This window comes from Ptychodera flava, chromosome 19 (assembly GCF_041260155.1).
Source record: "Ptychodera flava strain L36383 chromosome 19, AS_Pfla_20210202, whole genome shotgun sequence".
NCBI classification, from domain to species: domain Eukaryota; kingdom Metazoa; phylum Hemichordata; class Enteropneusta; family Ptychoderidae; genus Ptychodera; species Ptychodera flava.
In genome coordinates this window covers 9063545-9085955 of record NC_091946.1, presented here as the reverse complement: position 1 = coordinate 9085955, position 22411 = coordinate 9063545, and the positions used below count along the sequence as shown (strand labels likewise).

General features: G+C 39.4%; 2 protein-coding genes and 1 long non-coding RNA gene across 6 annotated transcripts in view; 1 reads left to right on the top strand and 2 right to left on the bottom strand.

The window, feature by feature from the left end:
* The window catches only part of LOC139118503 (uncharacterized), a 35922-nt gene extending 20425 nt beyond the window's left edge, over positions 1-15497 (top strand). The window contains exons 5-7 of the mRNA XM_070681817.1: positions 3788-3920; positions 14876-14989; positions 15145-15497. Of these exons, the coding sequence (XP_070537918.1) occupies positions 3788-3920; positions 14876-14989; positions 15145-15201 (304 nt within the window). The 3' untranslated portion in view covers positions 15202-15497. The remainder of the gene's footprint in view (positions 1-3787; positions 3921-14875; positions 14990-15144) is intronic.
* The window catches only part of LOC139118504 (uncharacterized), a 263409-nt gene that overhangs the window by 224363 nt on the left and 16635 nt on the right, over positions 1-22411 (bottom strand). The gene's annotated exons all lie outside the window — the stretch shown is intronic.
* LOC139118502 (uncharacterized) lies at positions 15271-22059 on the bottom strand. Of its 3 annotated transcripts, none has more exons than XM_070681814.1 (4): positions 21494-22059; positions 19163-19285; positions 18335-18454; positions 15271-16943 (listed from the first exon to the last, which is right to left on the bottom strand). In XM_070681814.1, the coding sequence occupies exon 4, from the start codon at positions 16908-16910 to the stop codon at positions 15828-15830; it is 1083 nt and encodes a 360-aa protein (XP_070537915.1). In that variant the 5' UTR covers positions 16911-16943; positions 18335-18454; positions 19163-19285; positions 21494-22059; the 3' UTR covers positions 15271-15827. The 3 variants fall into 2 exon arrangements, with proteins under 3 accessions (XP_070537915.1, XP_070537917.1, XP_070537916.1); XM_070681815.1 differs by lacking the exon at positions 15271-16943 and having other exon boundaries at positions 17545-18454.

Below are 22411 nucleotides of genomic sequence, written 5' to 3'. Positions count from 1 at the left end.
ACCAGTATTCAAGACCATTTAATATTCTTTAAAAATTCTAATATTTTTCATTTGTCTATGAATATGTACTTTTTACTGCTTCATATACAAATAACAACAGCCATTTCCACTGTACCTTTAAGGTATTTTGTTCTAACTGCTATACAGAATGAAAGAAATCTTCGTAGTTATAAACAAATGTTTTGATGCTTCTGAAAAATTTACTTTGTCATATTTTTACGGTTCTTCATCCTATGTTTTTCTGATGACCTGGTTGGTCTTTTTAAATGCTTATGCTCAGACTGTGTACAGTTTAAACCAACTTCAGCTGTCGGCTACTTTGATGCAATTTGAAAGCTGATCTTAATGTCAAAATTGCTCCAGTTGTGTCTTGACGGTCATTTCAGAATTGAAATATTCACAAAGAGAAAGGTTTGTTGCCACGGACAAATAACTTTTGGCTCATTGACCTGAAAAATAAGTCTGTTCGTTGATAATTCAAATGCTTCAGAAATTTTTTTTTCATATTTTTACTGTCCTTATAATCAACCCTCACCACTATCCCATGTTTTTCTGATGACCTAGGTGGTCTTTTTACATGCTCATGCTCACACTGTGTACAGTTTAAACCAACTTCAGCTGTCGGCTACTTTAATGTAATTTGAAAGATGAATTTCTTAATGTCAAATTTGCTCCAGTTGTGTCTTGACGGTCATTTCAGAATTGCAATTTTCAATTTTCACAAAGAGAAAGGTTTGTTGCCACGGACAAATAACTTTTGGCTCATTGACCTGAAAAATAAGTCTCTGTTCGTTGATAATTCAAAGACGACCCATTGACATGACACCAAAGCTTGTTCACTTCCGTTTCAGTGCAGGCTTTCTAGTGGTTCCACAATGCCACTCACCAAACTGAACATTTAACAGTACCTTTTAGTAAAAGCCCCATTTTGTTGTGCTAGTTTTCACTACCAAACTTTAATTTTTACACTGTTGCAAACATTCATACAAAGCACAACAATTTCAACTTCTCTCCTTTTTTATTATCATGCACACTATGGACATACCACTACAGACAAAAGCCTTACCTAGTTAGGGCAATGAACTTTGTAAATGTACACTCAACCGGCTGAACAGTCTTTTCATATGCAAAGTCACCGAACGGTAACAAACCGGTGGCACTGTTGCTTTCATCAACTCTTCATGCAGTTTTATGAAAAACCTTGCGCCCATTATTACTTGTTTCACTCTGTGTTTCACCTGAAAATCACTCGTATATTTTATTCCTAGCTATTTATTTCTTCACTTATCCTCTCAGCCAAGTGGCACTTGTGGTTCACTTGCCTGAATACAACTTTCACTTGCTTCACGCAACTGTTAATGTCTTTCCCTGTATGTTTCAACTATAGAGATCATTTCTAATTTTGTATTTTTGGAGCCAGTGTTTTAGTATCAGACCTTAAATGACCTATGCCAATCCCTTATACCTTATAACACAGTTTTCAAAACTGGTACTGTTGTACCAATTTCCAAGTGTTAAGGTAGTTGGAAAGGATAGAGCGTCAGTGTTAAACAGGAAAAAATCATTCATATCTGCACAAAGTAATACATTTTGATGTCATACATACTAAAAATACCGATAGCCGCACCAGCGTAACAGAGATAATCGATATAGAAATGTTACCATAAATTGCAAAATATATACTGGGCTAGGAGCCTCCAATGCGCCCTCTAGCAGCCAAACTTGGCCATAGCTGTTGTTTTCTCTACGGGCGATCTCGAGCACATTCCGGATAATTTTGCGAAAGTGGAAGGATGTCGACCTTTGAAACAGCACTGGCGGAATTCCGGAGCAGTTCGAGGATAGAAAGTACAGGCTCGAACTTAACTTTTATACCTACTTGCCCTGCGGGCAAGTGTCCAGAAATTTTACTTGCCCGATGAACAAACTTACTTGCCCGATTTTTTTTTGTCTGTTTACATTGTTTGGGCAGAGATCACGAAGACCAAGCAATCTCAAAATGTGGCCGACAGCATCATATCAATGCAAGTTCTGTTTTGTCTGTATTGATAATCGTGTTAATTTTTACGATCCATTAGTGTTGGTCTTCGTGATCTCTGCCCACTCGTCCACCAATATTCTAGTGCAGGATTGGGGTCATATAGCTGAAGGGGTGGCCCATCAATTGATATTCGCATCAGCAAATCTCTTTTCCTGAAGTTTTGAAACTTCCGTTGTCGTTTCCTTTCATATACATATCGCACTTCTGCTTCTTCACTTAACTTTCCACTGAACTCGATGCTGCGATCGCGCCATTAGCTTTATCACCGTCGATTTCTGAGTGGCCAGCCGGTTGAACCTGTACTGTATCCCCTGACACAGATCCTGTTCCGGAATCTGTGACTTTATCTGGCGTAGATTTCAAAAATATACATGAAAACAGGGTGCTTTGCTTCGCTATGACGTACAGTCTGCGTTGTCTCAGTCAGGTCACCACGTGCAAAGAGGCTGTTGATATTACTGACCAACACCCCCTGGGAGTCACTAGCGACAAACAAGTGCAAGTAATACGAATGAATTAGACTTCCCGAGGGAGGAAAGACAACAACATGGTATCACTTGCTGAATGTTGACGTCCGGCTTGTCGGTTGTGATACCCGTTTCAGTTACTTGAAACTCGATAACTGCGAACATTGTTCCACAAAGTTTCTTGAGTTTTTTTATTCCCAGAACGTGTAAATTTGATCAAAGTCTATCACTTGCCCGACCGGGCAAGTGTAATTTATTTTTACCAGCCCGATGTCAGGTTTTAGTTGCCCCAGGCAAGCGGGCAACTGTTAAGTTCGAGCCCTGAAGTAAGTGGATTTTTTACATTACGATCTACCACGTTATAGAAACTTTATTCATTTACCATCTTTACTATACACCATTGTGCGACGAGTGTGCAATACTGATTTACTTTCTTCAGTTAGTCATCTTTCATGTCGTAATGTATATTAAACATGCGATGATTTGGCAATGTCTACCCGGCTATGACGAAATTTTGTATCCGCAATGCAAAATCCTGTTGTTTCATATTTCTGAATATGTGTTTCAAATAACGCCAAATTCAAGTGCGTATCAACGCTTGTGGCGATGGCATGATCTGGCATGCGATCGCGAACGCTTTCTTGTCTCTGACATTGATAATTTCTTGGGTTTTTCACATAAGTTTCATTTCACTATCCGATGATCACTTCATGTTTTTAATTTGCTTTTCGAGTTCAAACGTTCTTCTTCAGTCATCCCCAAATGTGCCGCGAATTTCTTCTCACGACAAAATCTGTTTATTTTGAATTGCTATAAATAGTATAGTGTAGCTGAATTGGCGCGAACTGACAGCATGGGTCACATACATTCCACATTGTACTTCGTGTCACTCGTATTCAAAAGTCACACGTTTATAGTATTTGTAACAAAGATAGCTTTGCAAACCAAGCATTTTAGTAGATGATGCCTTGATTTGTCCATGTATTACACTGAACAGGCAAAACAAAATGTCGATCGTCCAGGGCGAGCACGTTCATGCAACCACACTACGGAAGTAGTGTAGTGAAGGTCATTACAACATCCTTCACGCATGCACTCGTAATTGGTTTTCATTTGACGCGGGAAACTAAATTGATGATCAGTGTGGACGAAAATTTGAGTGATGTATGTGTCAACATGCTTAATGATTATATCATTATTTGAAATAGACATTATTTTGTATTGATTTGTTTCAAAAGAAAAAATCAATGTTTGTGAAATAAACCATTTCTTCTTGTAGTCTACCGGTTCCAGAAGGCCTGATGAACCTGTTGGAGACCTATCCCCATAAGATTGGGGAGGGTTTTGATACCTTGGAGAAGGCCAGTGACTTGAGGGCCAAGCTGTACAGAAGAATAGCCTGTCTAATTATTGTAAGTCCACAAGATTCTCAATATATTTAGACTAGTTTCTCATAAGTACTATCATGAAATTTTGACAGGAAACAATTGTTGATACTGGGCATTTATTATTACTTGGACCTGGTAACTTTCTTAGTTGCCTTGAATGATAACGATTATTGGACCTGATTTGATGTCTATTGCAACGCCCAGGTGGATATGTCTGCTGGTGGATTTTAGTCCCCGAGCATATCAGTAGCCTGGTTATCAATAATCTATACATGAAACAAGTCATCGTTGATGACACAGTCCCCACTTGTTAATCAGTATTTTGATTACAGGTCCTCAAAGAGGATAGAGTCCTCTTCATTAGGTCTGTGATAAAAATACTTTTGAATGAATTCGCTTGATACATGTCTGAGTTATGGTTCAGGACATGAAAAAAATCGTAACAAAATGGTCGCACAGCGGCCATATTGGATCGCATCACAAAACAAATTGATGTGCATAGCTATGACATTGGTCGATGTCCTTGTACCAACTTTGAATAAAATTGGTCAAAACATGCGGATATGCCTGAGAAATGGCTCTGTACATGAAAAAATCGTAATAAAATGGCCGCCTGGCGGCCATATTGGATTGTATCACAAAACAGATTGACGTGCATATGTATGACATAGGTCAATGTCCTTGTACCAACTTTGAATAAAATCGGTTGAGATATGCCTGAGTTATGGCTCTGTACATGAAAAAATCGTAATAAAATGGCTGCACAGCGGCCATTTTGGATTGTATCACAAAACAAATTGCCGTGCACAGCTATGACATTTGTCAATAAGCTTGTACCAACTTTGAATAAAATCTGTTGAAACGTGCCTGAGTTATGGCTCTGTACATGAAAAAATCGTAATAAAATGGCCGCCTGGCGGCCATATTGGATCGTATCACAAAACAAATTGACATGCATATCTATGACATTGGTCAATGTCCTTGTACCAACTCTGAATAAAATCGGTCAAAACATGCCTGAGTAATGGCTCTGTACATGAAAAAATCGTAATAAAATGGCCGCCTGGCGGCCATATTGGATCGTATCACAAAACAAATTGACATGCATATCTATGACATTGGTCAATGTCCTTGTACCAACTTTGAATAAAATCGGTCTAAACATGCCTGAGTAATGGCTCTGTACATGAAAAAATCGTAATAAAATGGTCGCCTGGCGGCCATATTGGATTGTATCACAAAACAAATTGATGTGCATATCTATGACATTGGTCAATGTCCTTGTACCAACTCTGAATAAAATCGGTCGAAACATGCCTGAGTAATGGCTCTGTACATGAAAAAATCGTAATAAAATGGCCGCCTGGCGGCCATATTGGATCGTATCACAAAACAAATTGACGTGCATCTGTATGACATTGGTCAATGTCCTTGTACCAACTTTGAATAAAATCGGTTGGAACATGCCTGAGTTATGGCTCTGTACATGAAAAAATCGTAATAAAATGGCCGCCTGGCGGCCATATTGGATCGTATCACAAAACAAATTGACGTGCATCTGTATGCCATATGAAGTAATCCTTGTATCAAGTTTGAATGAAATCGCTCCAGGCATCTCAGAGATATCTGCGTGAACGGACGGACGGACGGACGCACGCACGGACGCACGGACGCACGCACGCACGCACGGACATGACCAAACCTATAAGTCCCCCGGATGGTGTCCGTGGGGACTAATTAAGTACTATAAGGAAGACCGGTTTGGGTCGAGACCAGAAAAAAACAAAACTACCTCTGTTGGATTGTATAGGGCAAACAATTCATCAGTTGGACTGAGCCCTAGGCTAAATCTACATGACATTCTTAAGGAAAATATGGAATGTGATTGTTCTGTGTCACAGTGTCTGACTAGAAATTGCAAGACATGTGATATTCTGATCACTGCCACTGTGACACGGAGTAATCTGTCCAAAAAGTCGTACCACACAAAGGCATTTGAGTCCCTTTCATGCCAATCTAAGAACATCATTTATGGCATAGAGTGCACTTTGTGTGGTCTTATAAGTCGGAGAGACCGGGGAAAAACTTTCTAAGAGGATGTGTGGGCATAGGTCAGGAATTAACAACAATCTGCCAACCTGCCTTTACACTCACTTCAATGGTCCTCTTCACTCAGTATTGAATATGAAAGTAAGAATATTAGAAATCAAAGTGAGACTTGAGTGGACACACCGTGGGTCATCAGTATGTACTAGGGAGATGGTGCAGTGGCAAAGAATGTGAAATTTTCAGAAGAGTTACTTTCAGAATGTGCTTAGGAATACAATTCAGAATAACATTCAGACACTCACTATGTGAGATAATATTCTGTATATTCCAGAAGAGTCCTTTCAGAATGTCCTTTGGAACACAATTCAGAATAATATTCAGACACTCACTATGTGAGATAATATTCTGTATAGAAGTAACAAGTCATTGACATTGACATAGTCCCCCTTTGTAATAGGAGTATTAGTCTTGATGGGGCAGGGAAATGAGGTCATTAAGAAGTATCACTGGAGTGTATATGTTCAGATCTATGGACACATAGGTCAATGTCATTGTTTCCATTTTGAAACAAGAGGCATGTCTAAGTTATGGTTCTAAATCGGGAAAAAAGATCAGACCTCTAGCTGTATTGGCCAGCCAAAAAATACATAAGTGCATAATAAATGAGGTACAAGATGTGACATCTTAAGGTCTACTATCCTATCAAAATTGAAGCGTAAAGAACTTGTGGTTACTGAGTTATGCATATATATGCATAGTCAAGGTCAAAGGTCATCAAGGTCACGTGACATTTTGAAAAAAAAACCCGTTGTATTGCTAATTAATCCATATTGGCTTGCCCACAATTATATATGGGCATAATTAACAAGGTAAAGCATGTGTTGTCATAAGGTCTCCCATCCTACTAAATATAAAGGACATAGCACTTGTGGTTACTTATTTATTGACATAATCGTGTATTTTACGTAAAAGGTTATCAAGGTCACATGACATTTTGTCAAAAAATTTCTATCCTATAGTCTGTCCCTATATACTAAAAATCATACATTTACCTCTATTGGCTTGCTCAAATTAGATATGCACATAATTAAGAGGTACAATATGTGGCGTCATAGGTGTCCCAGCATACCAAATATGAAGGGTGTAGCACTTGTGGTTACTGAGTTATGGACAAATATGTATATTTGAGGTCAAAGGTCACCGAGGTCACGTGACATTTTGTCAAAATAATTGTATTGCTAAGTTATCCCTATATACCAAAAATCAGACCTCTTGCTCTATTAGCTCGCTCAAAATTAGATATGTGCATAATTAATGAGGTACAATATGTGGCGTCATAAGGTGTCCCATCATACCAAATATGAAGGGTGTAGCACTTGTGGTTACTGAGTTATGGACAAATATGTATATTTGAGGTCAAAGGTCACCGAGGTCACGTGACATTTTGTCAAAAAATTGTATTGCTAAGTTATCTTCCCTATATACCAAAAATCAGACCTCTAGCTCTATTGGCTCGCTCAAAATTAGATATGTGCATAATTAATGAGGTACAATATGTGGCGTCATAAGGTGTCCCATCATACCAAATATGAAGGGTGTAGCACTTGTGGTTACTGAGTTTTGGAGAAATATGTATATTTGAGGTCAAAGGTCACCGAGGTCACATGACATTTTGTCAAAATAATTGTATTGCTAAGTTATCCCTATATACCAAAAATCAGACCTCTAGCTCTATTGGCTCGCTCAAAATTAGATATGTGCATAATTAATGAGGAACAATATGTGGCGTCATAAGGTGTCCCATCATACCAAATATGAAGAGTGTAGCACTTGTGGTTACTGAGTTATGCACAAATATGTATATTTGAGGTCAAAGGTAATTGAGGTCACGTGACATTTTGTCAAAAAATAGCATTGCTAAGTTATCCGTACATACCAAAAATCAGACCTCTGGCTCTATTGGCTCGCTCAAAATTAGATATGCACATAATTAATGAGGTACAATATGTGGCGTCATAAGGTGTCCCGTCATACCAAATATGAAGGGTGTAGCATTAGTGATTACTGAGTTATGGACAAATATGTATATTTGAGGTCAAAGGTCACCAAGGTCACATGACATTTTGTCAAAAAAATTGTATTGCTAAGTTATCCATATATACCAAAAATCAGACCTCTAGCTCTATTGGCTTGCTCAAAATTAGATATGCACACAATTAATGAGGTACAATATGTGGCATCATAGGGTGTCCCATCATACCATATATGAAAGGTTTAGCACTTGTGGTTACCGAGTTATGGACAAATATGTATATTTGAGGTCAAAGGTCACGTGACATTTCGTCAAAGCGTCTGAGAATATCTGCGTGAACGGATGGACTCACATGGATGGACTGACGGACTGACATGACCCAATCTATGAGCCCCTGGACTTTATCTGTGGGGACTAAAAACTGTGTCACTGCATCCTTTTTGCAATATGAATACGATGAGAAACTAAATTTTTATTTTTCTTTGCCTTATACATGGAGTTTATGGACTTCCTTATACATGGGAGTCTATAGACTGCCTTATCCATGGGAGTCTATGGACTGCCTTAAACATGGGAGTCTATGGATTGCCTTATACATGGGAGTCTATGGATTGCCTTATACATGGGAGTCTATGGACTTCCTTATACATGGGAGTCTATGGACTGCCTTATACATGGGAGTCTATGGACTGCCTTAAACATGGGAGTCTATGGATTGCCTTATACATGGGAGTCTATGGATTGCCTTATACATGGGAGTCTATGGATTGCCTTATACATGGGAATCTATGGATTGCCTTATACATGGGAGTCTATGGATTGCCTTATACAGGAGAGTCTATGGAGGCGAAAACTAAAAAGTCCCCTAACACGGCCAAATTTGATCACATTGTGAAACAAATCAATATGCATCTGTATGAGGTAGAGTACTATCTTTTTACCAAGTTTGAACGAAATCGCTCCAGGCGTCTCTGAGATATCTGGGTGAACGAAAAAAGTCATAAATATGCAAATGAGCAATTAATTAATAAGCCACACCCACCAAATCTAATCAGATCTAAGTCTCATCATGATAATACCAAATACCAAATTGCATGACATTGGACCTAAGGGTTCTTAAGTTAGGCCAAAGTAAGTAAATTCTTTGTTTTGCGTCCACTCAAAATCCTAAAAGGTACGCGGGTAAGCGGTTAAAAAACACACACAGAAAATTTAACACAAAATCTGTTTGCCTTTATTGGACAATTTTTCTCAAACAACATGAATACTCCTGTCACAGTGTGACACACTGTTTGATCACTGTATGCATTTTCATGACAAATGGATCAAAATAAAGTCATTCTTTGACGTTTGCTTTTCTCTTATTAGTTTTAGATTTCTTTCTTGTGCATTCAAAGTGTCCACATGTCAGTACCATTGCACAGCCACTTGACAGCCTCATCAAATTACTTACATATGGACAGTTTGAGGAATGGGTACACTAAAGTAGTATACAGTAGCAGTCTTTTGTCCTCAAGTTCTTGTACGTTCCTTTCAAGTTTCTTATAATGTTTATGCTCTGATGGAATATCATACTTTTGCTGAAAGGTGTCTGTTTTGAAAGAAAACACCAAACAGAAATGGTAACTTGTAGCCTCTGCATTCAATTTTAGAAAGATGGGGCATCAGATAGAAGAAGACATTGGTGATATAATTGACGAAAGTATTCCCTGTGGCTTCCTCGGGACCATCCGTAAAACCAACATCTTTCCTTTCCATCAAATAAAATAAATCATTTCGCAATTGTCAGTCTCCACACACAGACTCATCAGACCCAAATTTACAAGGACTCTTCACATCTATATTCCTTGCACTTTCAAAGTACCACACCCTGGATTGATTGAAAAGATGAAGTATATCATGGCATAATCGGAAATATTCTACAGTGGGTCAAAGCTTGATTAACAAATACAAATCAGCAAGTAGTCATAAATGGAGCATCATCTGAATGGAGAATACGTCACAAGTGGTGTCCCACAGGGTTCAGTTCTTGGACCAGTACTTTTTCTAATCAACATCAGTCGCACTAATGGTGAAATAAGTTCTGAACTCAAAAATTTACAGACAATACCAAGACATATCACCCCTTGCAAAATTGTAGTGATCCTGAAATTCTACAAGCTGGTTTGGACAAGCTACAGAAATGATTGAACACTGAATATTGGCCACAACAACCCCTTCCATATATATCCAATGAACAATATTTCACTGGGAATTACAACTGAAGAAAATGACTTGGGCGTCCTACTTCATTCTACCTTAAAACCTTCAAGCAAATGTGATAAGTTTGCAAAAAAGCAAACAGAATGCTTGATCTCATCAAACGATCATTGACGATCAAATAAATAAAATGTCATTCTTCGTCTTTACAACTGGGAGACCACAGCTCGAATATTCAGTACAAGCTTGGTCACCATGGCTACAAAAGGACATAAAAATCTTAGCACGGCAAATAATACCTAAATTCCAACACTACAATTATCAAAAATACTTAAACAGCTTGGTTTAATAACACTTGAACAAAGAAGAATTCGAGGCGACATGATTCAACTCTAGAAAGTTATCAAAGGCCATAACCACTGTAACCTTTCACTTGAGTTAGCAGCCGATTCGAGAACTCGATGACACTGTCCCAAACTTCATAAACTAACCGTTCGACTCAACACAAGGAAGTTCTTTTTTTCGGCAAGAGTTTTGGACACCTGGAATAAATTACCAGCCGATGTCATTAATGCAGAAAGTGTGACCTCCTCCAAGAGCAGCTACGACCGCCAAGTTTGAACTTTCACAGAGGGATTCTAATAAGCTTGTACTTTCCCTTGCCCAAACTGAACGAAAAAGCACGTAAAGGCCTTTCGTTTAAGGACTGATCACTGGCTTGTTTGTTGTTTCAAGTTAAAATGGACGAATGAACCAAATTTTTGGCAAACCTGAAAGACTGATAAACTAGGATAGGCTTCAACACTTTCCGATTTTTCCATCTGCCATATTCTTTGAGTCGTGGTACCCAAGTCCAATCGGCCGACTGAATCTCTCTCTGTTCAAGTCCCGATTGCTCGCAATGACCATGCCTTCAAGTTGCCGTGCAAAGGTTTCCTGTTTTGTAACTTCGATTATTTCCCTTCTTTCATCCATTATTTATCGTTACGACAAAGCCACAACAGGCAAAGCCACAACAGACAGCGAGAACCACACTCCAAACAGTGGCGCTTTCAAAGCGGAGCAGAGTGAAACGGAAGTGAGAGCGCCGCCACTGTTTGGAGTGTGAGCGAGAACGTGAGGCCCCGGCGTGAGAGTACTGTTTTACGTCACCGCATTGTCCATTAGTGAAATCTGATTGCCGTAAAGGAGTGTTTCATCGCAAAGTTAAAAGCAACGACTTGCTTTTGCGACAAAATAGCGCCACCAACGGCGAACATTTGAAAGGAAAGTTTGTGTTTTTTTTCCGAAAAATCTCCAAAAACCTAGGCGCGCGCGGACGCAAAACAAAGAATTTACTTACATGTACTTTGGCCTTATGAGTGGAACAAAATCTGTCTACGGACGGACGGACGGACAGACGGACAGACGGACGGACAGACGGACGGACGGACGGACGGACAGACGGACACACACACAGACATTGTGGCGACATAGGACACCTTTGGTGCTTCGCACCACGGTGTCCAAAAATTTACCATCCTTCTAATAGTTCAATACTGAGTAGGAGTTATTGCAAACAACGTGAACACCACTGGATCACTGAACTTGGCACAGCTATGCCTTATGGCTGTATACTAGGTGTGGGTAACCTATCTAGCCCCAGGGGAAAGACTGTCAATGTCATGGGTTTGTTTAATTCTCACCAGAGAAGACGACGAAGTCATGGCCATCGACACAGCAATAACACCAGTAATCCCCAGTTCAGTGATCTACTACCCATGTTAAATCAACCTTTGGGTGTTCACAAGGTAAGAACTGCATTGTTTGCATGCTCCTTGCAGAAGTTAAGATCACTTCTCCTGACTGTAGAAGTTATGAATATATACGACCCTCTGCTGCCCGAATACCGATTAATCGCCATTATTATGGATATAGGCAAATATCGCCTATTCAAACCTGTTTGGACAGAAAGCATCAACAGTCAGCAGAGATTGTTTTTCCCCTTGAGGTTTGTTAACAAAGGGATTGACATGATTAACATCAGCAATATCTTACACAACAAGGACGTTATGAACAAAGTACCACCTTATTTTACATTTCAAGACCCTCCTATAGTGTCCTATACCTATTCTAAGACCATAGGTAGGAAAATCTTTAATTACAATAGGGTCTTGAAAGAAATTGATATTAACTTAATTAAGAACAATGTTCATGATGGTACTTGTGATTGTATGTCATCTCCCTTTGTTACAAACCTCACGGTCATATAATAACAGGTGACATGAAGATAGTTACACATTATAAGCTTCGGCAGCTGTTCCAATTTGGCCCAAAATATCGCGAACCACCCAAGTAAACTGGAACTTTAACTTTAATCTAATCATGGATGCTGCTGAGGCTTATGCTAAAAAGTGGGATGCCCTCGAAGACGAAGACGTTGAATGTCTTTCGGACTGGCTTCGCACAGTCCGTGATAAGGTAAAATCTCGCATTTCACGTCTTCGTTCTTCCCATACCACTATAGGGAAAAAGTGCGTGACTAGAGCGAGAAACTGACGCTTTCTCGCAATCGGTGAGAATCTGTTCTTATTCTCACCGCTGTCGGTGAGAAAATTTTAATCTCCACTGGAGATTGGTGAGAAATGCACTCCTTGGCGAGAATCAAGTGTAAGAATAAATTCTCACCGGTCAGAATGGAAATTCTCACTAAGTACAGCGAGAATTGAAATTCACTGGCGAGAATCATCAAGACTCGCCTTTCGGAGTCTTTATGATTCTCGCCAATGAACGGCGAGTCTTGATGATTCTCGTGAGTGAATTTCAATTCTCGCTGTACTTAGTGAGAATTTCCATTCTCATCGGTGAGAATTTGTTCTCACATTTGATTCTCGCCAAGGAGTGCATTTCTCACCAATCTCCAGCGGAAATTAAAATTTTCTCACCGACAAGCGGTGAGAATAAGAACAGATTCTCACCGATTGCGAGAAAGCGTCAGTTTTCTCGCTCTAGTCACGCACTTTTTCCCTATAGTGTACTGTCATCAACACTACATCTGCCTTTGATAACCCTTCTGTACGGGAATATCTAGATGCTTTACATGATAAATATGTTGTTGTGCCTGCAGACAAAGCATCAAACAACATCATTTTTGTCTGCAAGCAATATTACATTCAATGTTTAAAGAACGAACTTCAGATTAACTCAGATGATGAGAGTAGCACAACATACTCTCTTTCAACCTTATCTGAAGAAGAAATATTGCAGAACCATTCAACAGTTTTGAGTGAGTTTGGCATCAAGTTAGCGCAAGATGACAAGGTATTACCTAATCTATATTGGATTCCTAAGATCCATAAGAATCCTTATAAACAACGTTTCATAGCTGGTTCCAGTAAGTGTACAACAAAACGCTTGTCACAACTTTTAACCATCATTTTATCAACCATTAAATCTGGTTTGGTACGGTATTGTGACAAAGTTTATGAAACTAGTGGGGTCAATCAAATGTGGATATTAAAGAACTCCAAAGAATTGTTACATATTTTACAAAATAACAAAGACATGTACAATTCAATCCACACATTTGATTTTTCAACGTTGTACACAACCATCCCACATAACAAACTTAAAGACAGGCTATATCATCTCTCGTGAAGAAAGCCTTCTTTTACAAGAATGGTAGTCGTAGGTATGAATACATTGCCATCAAGCGCAACTTGGGCTATTTCACCAACAACAGCGATGCCAGGCTCAAATACAGTGATGTTGAGGTGATTCAAATGCTATATTTCCTTATTGACAACATATTTATCAAGTTTGTTGGCATGACATTCAGGCAAACCATAGGCATTCCCATGGGCACAAACTGCGCCCCACTTCTTGCAGACTTATTTTTGTATTCGTATGAAGCAGAGTTCATACAATCACTTCAGAAATCTGGATGTAAGAGGATTGCCAAGCGATTTAACAACACCCACAGATATATCGATGATCTCATCAGTTTAAACAATCCTGGTATATCCAATTATCTACACCACATGTAAATCTACCCAGATGATTTAGAAATAAAAGAAACAACTGAAAGTGTGGACTCTGCTTCATACCTAGACGTATTGTTTGAAATTAGACAAAATACACTATATACTAAGCTGTATGACAAAAGAGACGATTTCAATTTTGAAATCATAAACTTTCCCTTTTTGTCAAGCAATATACCATCATCTCCAGCTTATGGTGTGTATATTTCACAACTTCTTAGATACAGTAGAGCATGCAATTCATATGAAGACTTTCGAGTTAGACACAGCCTATTAGCTCAAAAGTTAGTGAGGCAAGGGTTCTCAGAAAGTAGATTAGTGAAATCATTTAAGAAGTTCTACTGTAGATACGGAGATGTTGTATCAAAATATGACCTGTCTGTTACTCAAATGATGAGTGACAGCATACCAAATTTTGACTCACAAAAGTAATTTGGTGAATTCACCAAATAACAATGGATTTGTCGCTTTGGGTCAATCTTGACGGGTGCGGCTAGCTGGCAGGGTACGCTTACCCATTCCGGACACCTGGTACCACCACTATTTTGTGGTTCAAGATGACCCCATTGCCTTTGTCATTTTCAATATGTTCCTTGGACCTGGTAACTTTCTTAGTTACCTTGAATGATAACGATTATTGGACCTGATTTGATGTCTATTTCATTGTCATTTTTCAACAGTATGGTAATGGCTTGAAGGGGAAGACTATTATATTCCCAGACCACCTTCAAACTGTTGTCCGGGCCAAGTATCCATGCAAGAAGAAGCCCTATGACGACCCCGACCATCCAAATGTGAGTACAAGTACATCTGTTGTCAAGGCTTGCACCAGTTCTGTACCTTAGAAATCAACTCTGATCATTCTATATAATTTAAATTGCTTGTCATAATGTATATTACATGTTGATACACTGAATAATGGTTTGAAAATTTGTCTCTTCTTTGTTAGGTTCATCGGGTGACATACGGTGAACTGAGTGCCATGAAATGGCCGAAGAAGAAGTAGGGGGAAAAAAGAAAGAAGAGTAGAGATAGAAAATTATTTATAACATTATTTATAAAATCATGACAATCATTTTAAAATTTCAAACAAACCTGTAATTTAATTCCAATTAAAAAAATGTACATATGATTCCAATCACAGAAAATTTTTTTGTAATTAAAATGTTTATATTTACATTACAAGATATCTGTTGCCTCTGTAATCATCAAAATACAGGGAGGTCTATTCTGATTCAAAAAGTCTCTCCAATGGCCAACACTGTGTTTTTTTGCTAATAAGCTAACAACTCACTTTTTAGTACTTTTTCTCATAGGACACTCCCTGTGTGTTACCCATGAGTGGGTTTTGGAACCACACTAACATGGTTTTTTTTTTTCCTACCTACATTGGAAACAACAAGGGAGCCTTGAATACCACTCTGATTTTCTGACTGGATTATTCCTGCAGCTTCACTATCTGTTTCCTCCTCATCATCATCATCCCTGCCATACGAGTGTTTCACAGTCTGCTGTACCCACTGCTTTCGTTCCTCATGCTCCAAAACTCGAGCTTGCTTTCTGCGCAGTCTCAATATTTTGCTTTGGCTGTAGCTTTGTATTCTGACGCAGCCACCCGTGCAGAATTTGTTTTCATGCAAGCTTCCTGTATACTTGATAAAATAGGAGTGATAGTCGACTGTAGAGCTCAAGAAGCCAGTGATAAGTCAAGCCCTTTTTGGCAATGAACCAAGACATGTTAGACTGCAAAAGTTCCAAATTTGTACTGACAATGTAATGAAGGCGTTGAATATTTGAATTCTTTGATCTAAACTTGCTCCACACACAATGGGATGCTTCAGGAAAATTGGAATGCCCTTTGCCAAGATCAGGGTGGATAATCTTGTCAGCCATCTTTGCCCTTTCATTCAACTCAATTTCATATAACAGTGCATGGAACTCGCATGACAGTGATGACTTTGAAGAATACGGTTTACCTTTACAAGTTGGGTCACTTTTTTCATCACATGTACCACATGAACAAACATTCAGTGGATGGAATACACAGTTACCACCCTTCCAAACATGCACATTTCTTGAGTGGTATTTTCCGAGTTGTAATAAAATATCTCTGTATGTTTGAGGATTTTTAGTATGGCCAGCCTCTACGATTGCACAAGAATGGTTAATTCTTGCCTGTCTCACAAATTTTTCTGATAGACATCCACAATTTGGGAAGTGCCGTTTTTGGCAGGTACATTCAATTTTCTCAAGTTTAGGATATTCAGCCTTGTGACGTGAAATAAATGCTGCTGATGCAGACTTCATTGCGGCCAATTTATTGAGTTGATTTGTGTGGGCTCTTGTCACATGGCCACCACAGAACATAACTTTGTTATTTTCACCTTGATATACATTTTTAAATGATTTTATACTACTAGAATCATTGTCCTGCCAATTGACCTCTACATTCATTTTCTCTTGCTTGGCTTGCTGGAAGCATTTCTCAGCAGCATAGCCTTCAGCTGATTTGGATGTCCTTGGGTACAGAGTGTCATCAATGTCATCATTCCCTCTCTGACATAAATGCAAGTAATATAACAAAGAGTTGTTCATAAAGTTCCTCACCGTAAATGTAAAGTTCTTACTGAAGCTACCTCTTGTGAGCCATGCCCCATCTGAAGTAGTCACGGCTTGCTGCCAACTACCAATTTGTGTTTGTGGAAGGGTTTTCATCACAGGCACACGACGTCTTTTAAAATCACTTGTCTGTAATTTTAATGTTGAAACATGCATTTTATTAAAATCTGTGCAAACGGAAATCGTGCGGGCATCTATTGAGGCATATACAGTGAACAGTGCCCCGTGCACGGCTGTGGCCGCTTAGCTCAACTGTTAACGTTACTAATTTTATACAAATGGCGAATTTTAAAATTACTTGTCTACAATTTTATTGTTGAAACATACATTTTATTGATAACTGTGCGAACGGAAATCATGCAGGCTGCTTTTGAGACATACAGTGAGCAGCGCCCAGAACACGGCTGTGGCCGCTCGGCTGTCTTGTACACATTACTCTAAAGGTACGAAACTATTTGGAAAAAATTTTTTAAATTGGACAAAATTAACGGTTATTGGCCATCCTCGAGATTCAAACTTCAACATAATCAAGGGGATACTTACAAAAATCGATCGATCGGCTTCCTAACTTGTAAAGTTAAAATCGGCCCTGACTACGGCTGATAATTAGCGCAATGTTTTTTTACAGACAAGTCCCCTGCCAGCGCCATTTTCAAAGTGTGCAGCTTGAAGTTGACGCATGCGCATACTTTCCTTTAAACCAATACGTCATTGTTATTCGTACTGAGGAATAGCCTTCAAATGGCGGTGTCACGGGAGTTGTCCGCAGGTGAAATTTAGCGACTTACCATCAATTACATGGCCCGGTGCAGTTTTTGTGTTTCAAGACCCAGTCGATCGATTTGGTACCACGCATGCGACAACACAGAGAAGTTTAAATCCCCAGAGTTGCCAACAACGTTTTATTTTACGGATTTTATTTAAATTATTTTCCAAATAGTTTCGTACCTTTAGAGTAATGTGTACAAGATAGCCGAGCGGCCACAGCCGTGTTCTGGGCGCTGCTCACAGTATGTCTCAAAAGCTGTCCGCATGATTTCTGTTTGCACAGTTATTAATAAAATGCATGTTTCACCATTCAATTATAGACAAGTGGTTTTAAAATTGGCCGAGTGTATACTATAAGTAACAGCAGAGCTAAACGGCCACAGCCGTGCACTGCACTGTAGTGTAGTGATGGGCACTGTTCACTGTATGCCTCAAAATCTTGCCGCACGATTTCCGTTTGCACATTTGTTAATAAAATGCATGTTTCAACATTAAAAATTCAGATAATTGATTTTAAAATTCGTCGTGCGCCTATGGTTTTCATGTCCTCCTTGGCTTCATCACACATTTCATCAACCATGTTTTTAACATGGGGATACAAAAGTTTGATGATACCCTGAAAGGCTGGTCTGGATAAAACCTGTATGCCTAACCCTACACCTAAACTCTTACCGTACTAATGTCACTGAAATGGTTACCACCAATGAAGTGGGCTAAGTGTAGCGCCAACGAAACAACTGTCCGACGGGTACCTTCTATGTACATGGAGTTGTCAAAGGAAATGTTTCTTCCAGTGCAACCATTGCAAGAGTAGTCAATTTTCAAACTTCCACCTAAGCCAGCCGTTGTAACTTTCACCAGAATCAGTATACCTGTAAAAGTACATATTCACATAAATCAATATTTATAAAATATACACCAAGCTTATGATCAGCTGACTCATTAAATATTCTCCAAAAATATGTTTTCTTTTTGCCTGCTGAACTTCACTCTTTCATCACCCTTCAGCAAAAACAATATTATGTCCACATGCTAAATTTTTTATGCAACCCTCCGTGAAATAAGTGACTGTATGAGACTGTGTCATGCATGGTGACATGTCAAAACATTGTGGGTGGAAATAATGATATTTTGTGTTTAATACAGGAGTATGCAGTTTAGGTTAAAACGGTAGCTTTGTTGAGGTTGAATCAAATCCTGGTTTCACATATCATATTGTATACTAAACGAGGGGGCTTAGTCTAGAAAAGCTAGTTGCTGCTGCTGCTTGCTGGCTGCTAACTAACTAGCATTTGAAATACCCGCTTAAATACCTTCTATGTTAGTTTATGAAAATGCAACCTTTAAAATAATGGCTCAGGCAAATGCATTCTTGAACGGAATAAATGATTGGCTGACAAGGCAAGATGCAAAGTTGACCTTCAAAATGCAAATAGAGTAAACAATGTGGTAATCCCCCAGCAAGCTGGTTTCCCCAGGATTTGAAACTAGTTAAACATTAACATAGCCTGAAATTACATCTTTGTGTCACAATGAAAAATAAATGCAGCAAGATGAAAACAGGCAACAATTCAACTTACCACTACATCCATCTGTCCTGCAATGGCTGGTGCGGTTGATGTTCTCCATGAAATCTGATATACAGCTGGACTGACCCACATAGAAACAATCATCCACAGGAACTGCTTTTGGTACTGCCGTGTCTAAAATGTTGAAATATTGATGTGACAAGTTCAATATTGACATTGACTTTTCCGGTTAATTGACATGCAAATCAAAGGTGACCTTTAGAAATGCGGAGAAAGAGAGTTTCCCCATATCATCTTGCCTGGGGTTGCGTTTACATTGTACTTGGCAAATTACATAAAGCTAAAAGATCGGGAAGAAAAATAGTCAAAATTGTGTTGTAAAGTGACTGTTGTTGGGACGAACCACAATTTTTATCGAGGGCAATGAATCAGCGCTCAATGTAATCCCTACGACAAATACATGCACAACGCAAGTAATCTCCTATTAGACGTATACCATTTAGGACATAAATTTGTGTCCTGAACCCCAGCGTCGCTCACGTTGATTGGTAGGTTTTATGTCCCTATGTCCCATCTGCGTTCATTCATTGGCTGCCTTTATGTCCTCAAGTCTCATTAATATTTACTGTTCCGAATGCAACTCATTCATTGGCCGCCATATGTTCTTGTCCTTGCCTCACTTTCGAGTGTTCCTTGTCTCGTTCTGCCATGTGCTCATTACTGTAACGCATCTGCGAGCCCAGCCAATCATTACCAGACAGCTAAGAACGTAGTCGCAACGTTTGTGAAGACAAATTTGTCTTTGCACCTGCGCTGCACTTAATCTCATTGTCAGGAAGCTCCGGCATCAAAGTTGTCTGCATTCCCCTGACACGTGGACATGCAACACGTGGAAATATTGTTCTTATTAGATGTAAATATTTCTGTCAGTAAAAATATGCTGCTTCTTACCAAATAAACAACTTTGGAGTTACACTCTTCAGCTACAGATTCATTTGTACAACAAAATGCTTGCCATCGGATTGTGTATTAAAGCTCCATTAGCTGTCCCATTTAGCTTTTTCAGTATTGTTCTCCGTTTTGACTCCAGTTTCTGGTGTTAATCCCTGGGCTATGATGAAATAAATACCAAATGCATACCTTTTCGATGTAGTCTAAATGGATATAATCAGGCGTTATTGTTGAATACTGTATTCAAGTCCGGACTAGAATTCATTTATCAACAGTAACAATGGTCATTACACATGTACTGGGTGTGTTGACAAGCAGTCTGAGAGTAATGGACACTTTAAATAAGCATAGCACAGGTATTAGGATGAGAAACTATAGTAGATTTACAGAACTAAAATACTGAAAAAATAGTCAAAAGTTACAGCTCATGTCCCTTTAATTCCGAATTGATAATAAAGGACTGCATCATTGATTCCAGATGATCCATGTACATGATTGTATAACGTAGTCAGCATCTTTAATTAGACTAGCTCTTTAAAAAATAGTTTGTTCGGACATTCACGTCTGTTGATGATTATTTTCGCAATCGTCCACAGATCCAATGTTGGTGTACATATATCATCGAAATGAGCAAGGTAAATCTGCTTTTGATCCATTCGATGCGAAACAAAGATTACAAGACATTAGCTGTGGAGGGCAATTCATGCGCCTGTTGTGCACCTGTTTGAAGTTACTTTGACAAAATTCCGGGCAATCAGAAACAACCCTGCTGGATGCCGCGCGTTTCCCGAAAACTTGAGACTTTGAAAAAGTACGTTCAACGGAGGAATTCTTTATAATTTCTAGCGAATGTTGACTATGCTTTTGGTAGAGGAGCTGCGGTAACCACAGAGACAAACAAAGACGGGGGATGGATTATATGACCATTTAGCAATCGTAAAGAGGTACTATATTTGACCTAAGATTGTCATGGCGATACGTTGTGTTTGAATCCATCATAATTGGCGGCTTCACAAAGGTTACTGTCAGTCATTGTTCGAAAGTGATGAATGAAACACCTGGAGTCTGGGACTGCTTTGCTAAGCGCGCAGATACATTTGTACATTACAGTAATGAGCACATGGCAGAACGAGACAAGGAACACTCGAAAGTGAGGCAAGGACAAGAACATATGGCGGCCAATGAATGAGTTGCATTCGGAACAGTAAATATTAATGAGACTTGAGGACATAAAGGCAGCCAATGAATGAACGCAGATGGGACATAGGGACATAAGACCTACCAATCAACGTGAGCGACGCTGGGGTTTAGGACACAAATTTATGTCCTAAATGGTATACGTCTATTGGGGCACGGTCGACCATCTTCAGACACAGCCCAAATTACCAAACTATTGTCCAGTTCAAGAAAGCACTTTAAAAAAATACTTACCCACATGTAAAACGATGGGACGATACAGCAAATGACGCTTGTTTGGCAAAGGGAAATACTCGGTGTCACTCGAGAAATCGGTAGTCTCAGCACCACCCGAGATAGGATCGCTGCTTTGAATGCCCATTGTGTCCACGTCCGGGGGATCAAAGTGTATTTGCTTTGATCGACACGTACCCGAAATGTCAGTACCAGCTTTACTGGTAGACGGTTTAGGCTCCTCCTCGCTAGTTTCCTGGCCTGATTGTGTTGACAAGACGTCAACATTGGCGCTGAAAGTAGAACTTTGGCTACTAGGTTGACTTTTGTCGGGCCGTGTTGTCGTCCCTTCTTCGCTCGGCTCAGCTGCAACGTCCGTGCTTGGTGGATTTCCTTCCGTGTAGCATATTCTTCGCCGTTTTGCTGCACGTCCAACCCTCGACAGAGCTTTGTAACGTTCCTTTCTGCTCGTTTTTGCATATTTCTTGCCCATTTTTTTCCGTTTTACGCAGACAAATAGGAGGTCAGTGTCGCCCTGGGTTGTTTCTACAGTCAAGAGCAACCGAGACGCTACGCATGCGCAGTACACAAGGTCCCCCTAGACCTTTGTTCAATTGTTCCAATGACTGACTCTGTACTATCAGTAAATAATCGCGTGTTTTACAAGGCTGGGCTAAAACAGTGAGCCATATTAAATATATTTTTGGATTCTTAGGGTGTCTAAGACTAAGAGAGGGACAACGTTGTGGTTCATTGAATACGCTGTGGCTCGACCCAGATATACAACCGCGAAATAGGTCTAAAACTGGCATTTTCGACAAAAGAACTGCTTGTTTGCAATTATATAAGGTAAATTTTCTCAGCTATAGAAATAGGTGAGAAGATGGAATTTTTTTCAGCACGTTGACAGGGTCCTACGCCAAAAAAATACGAGAGGAT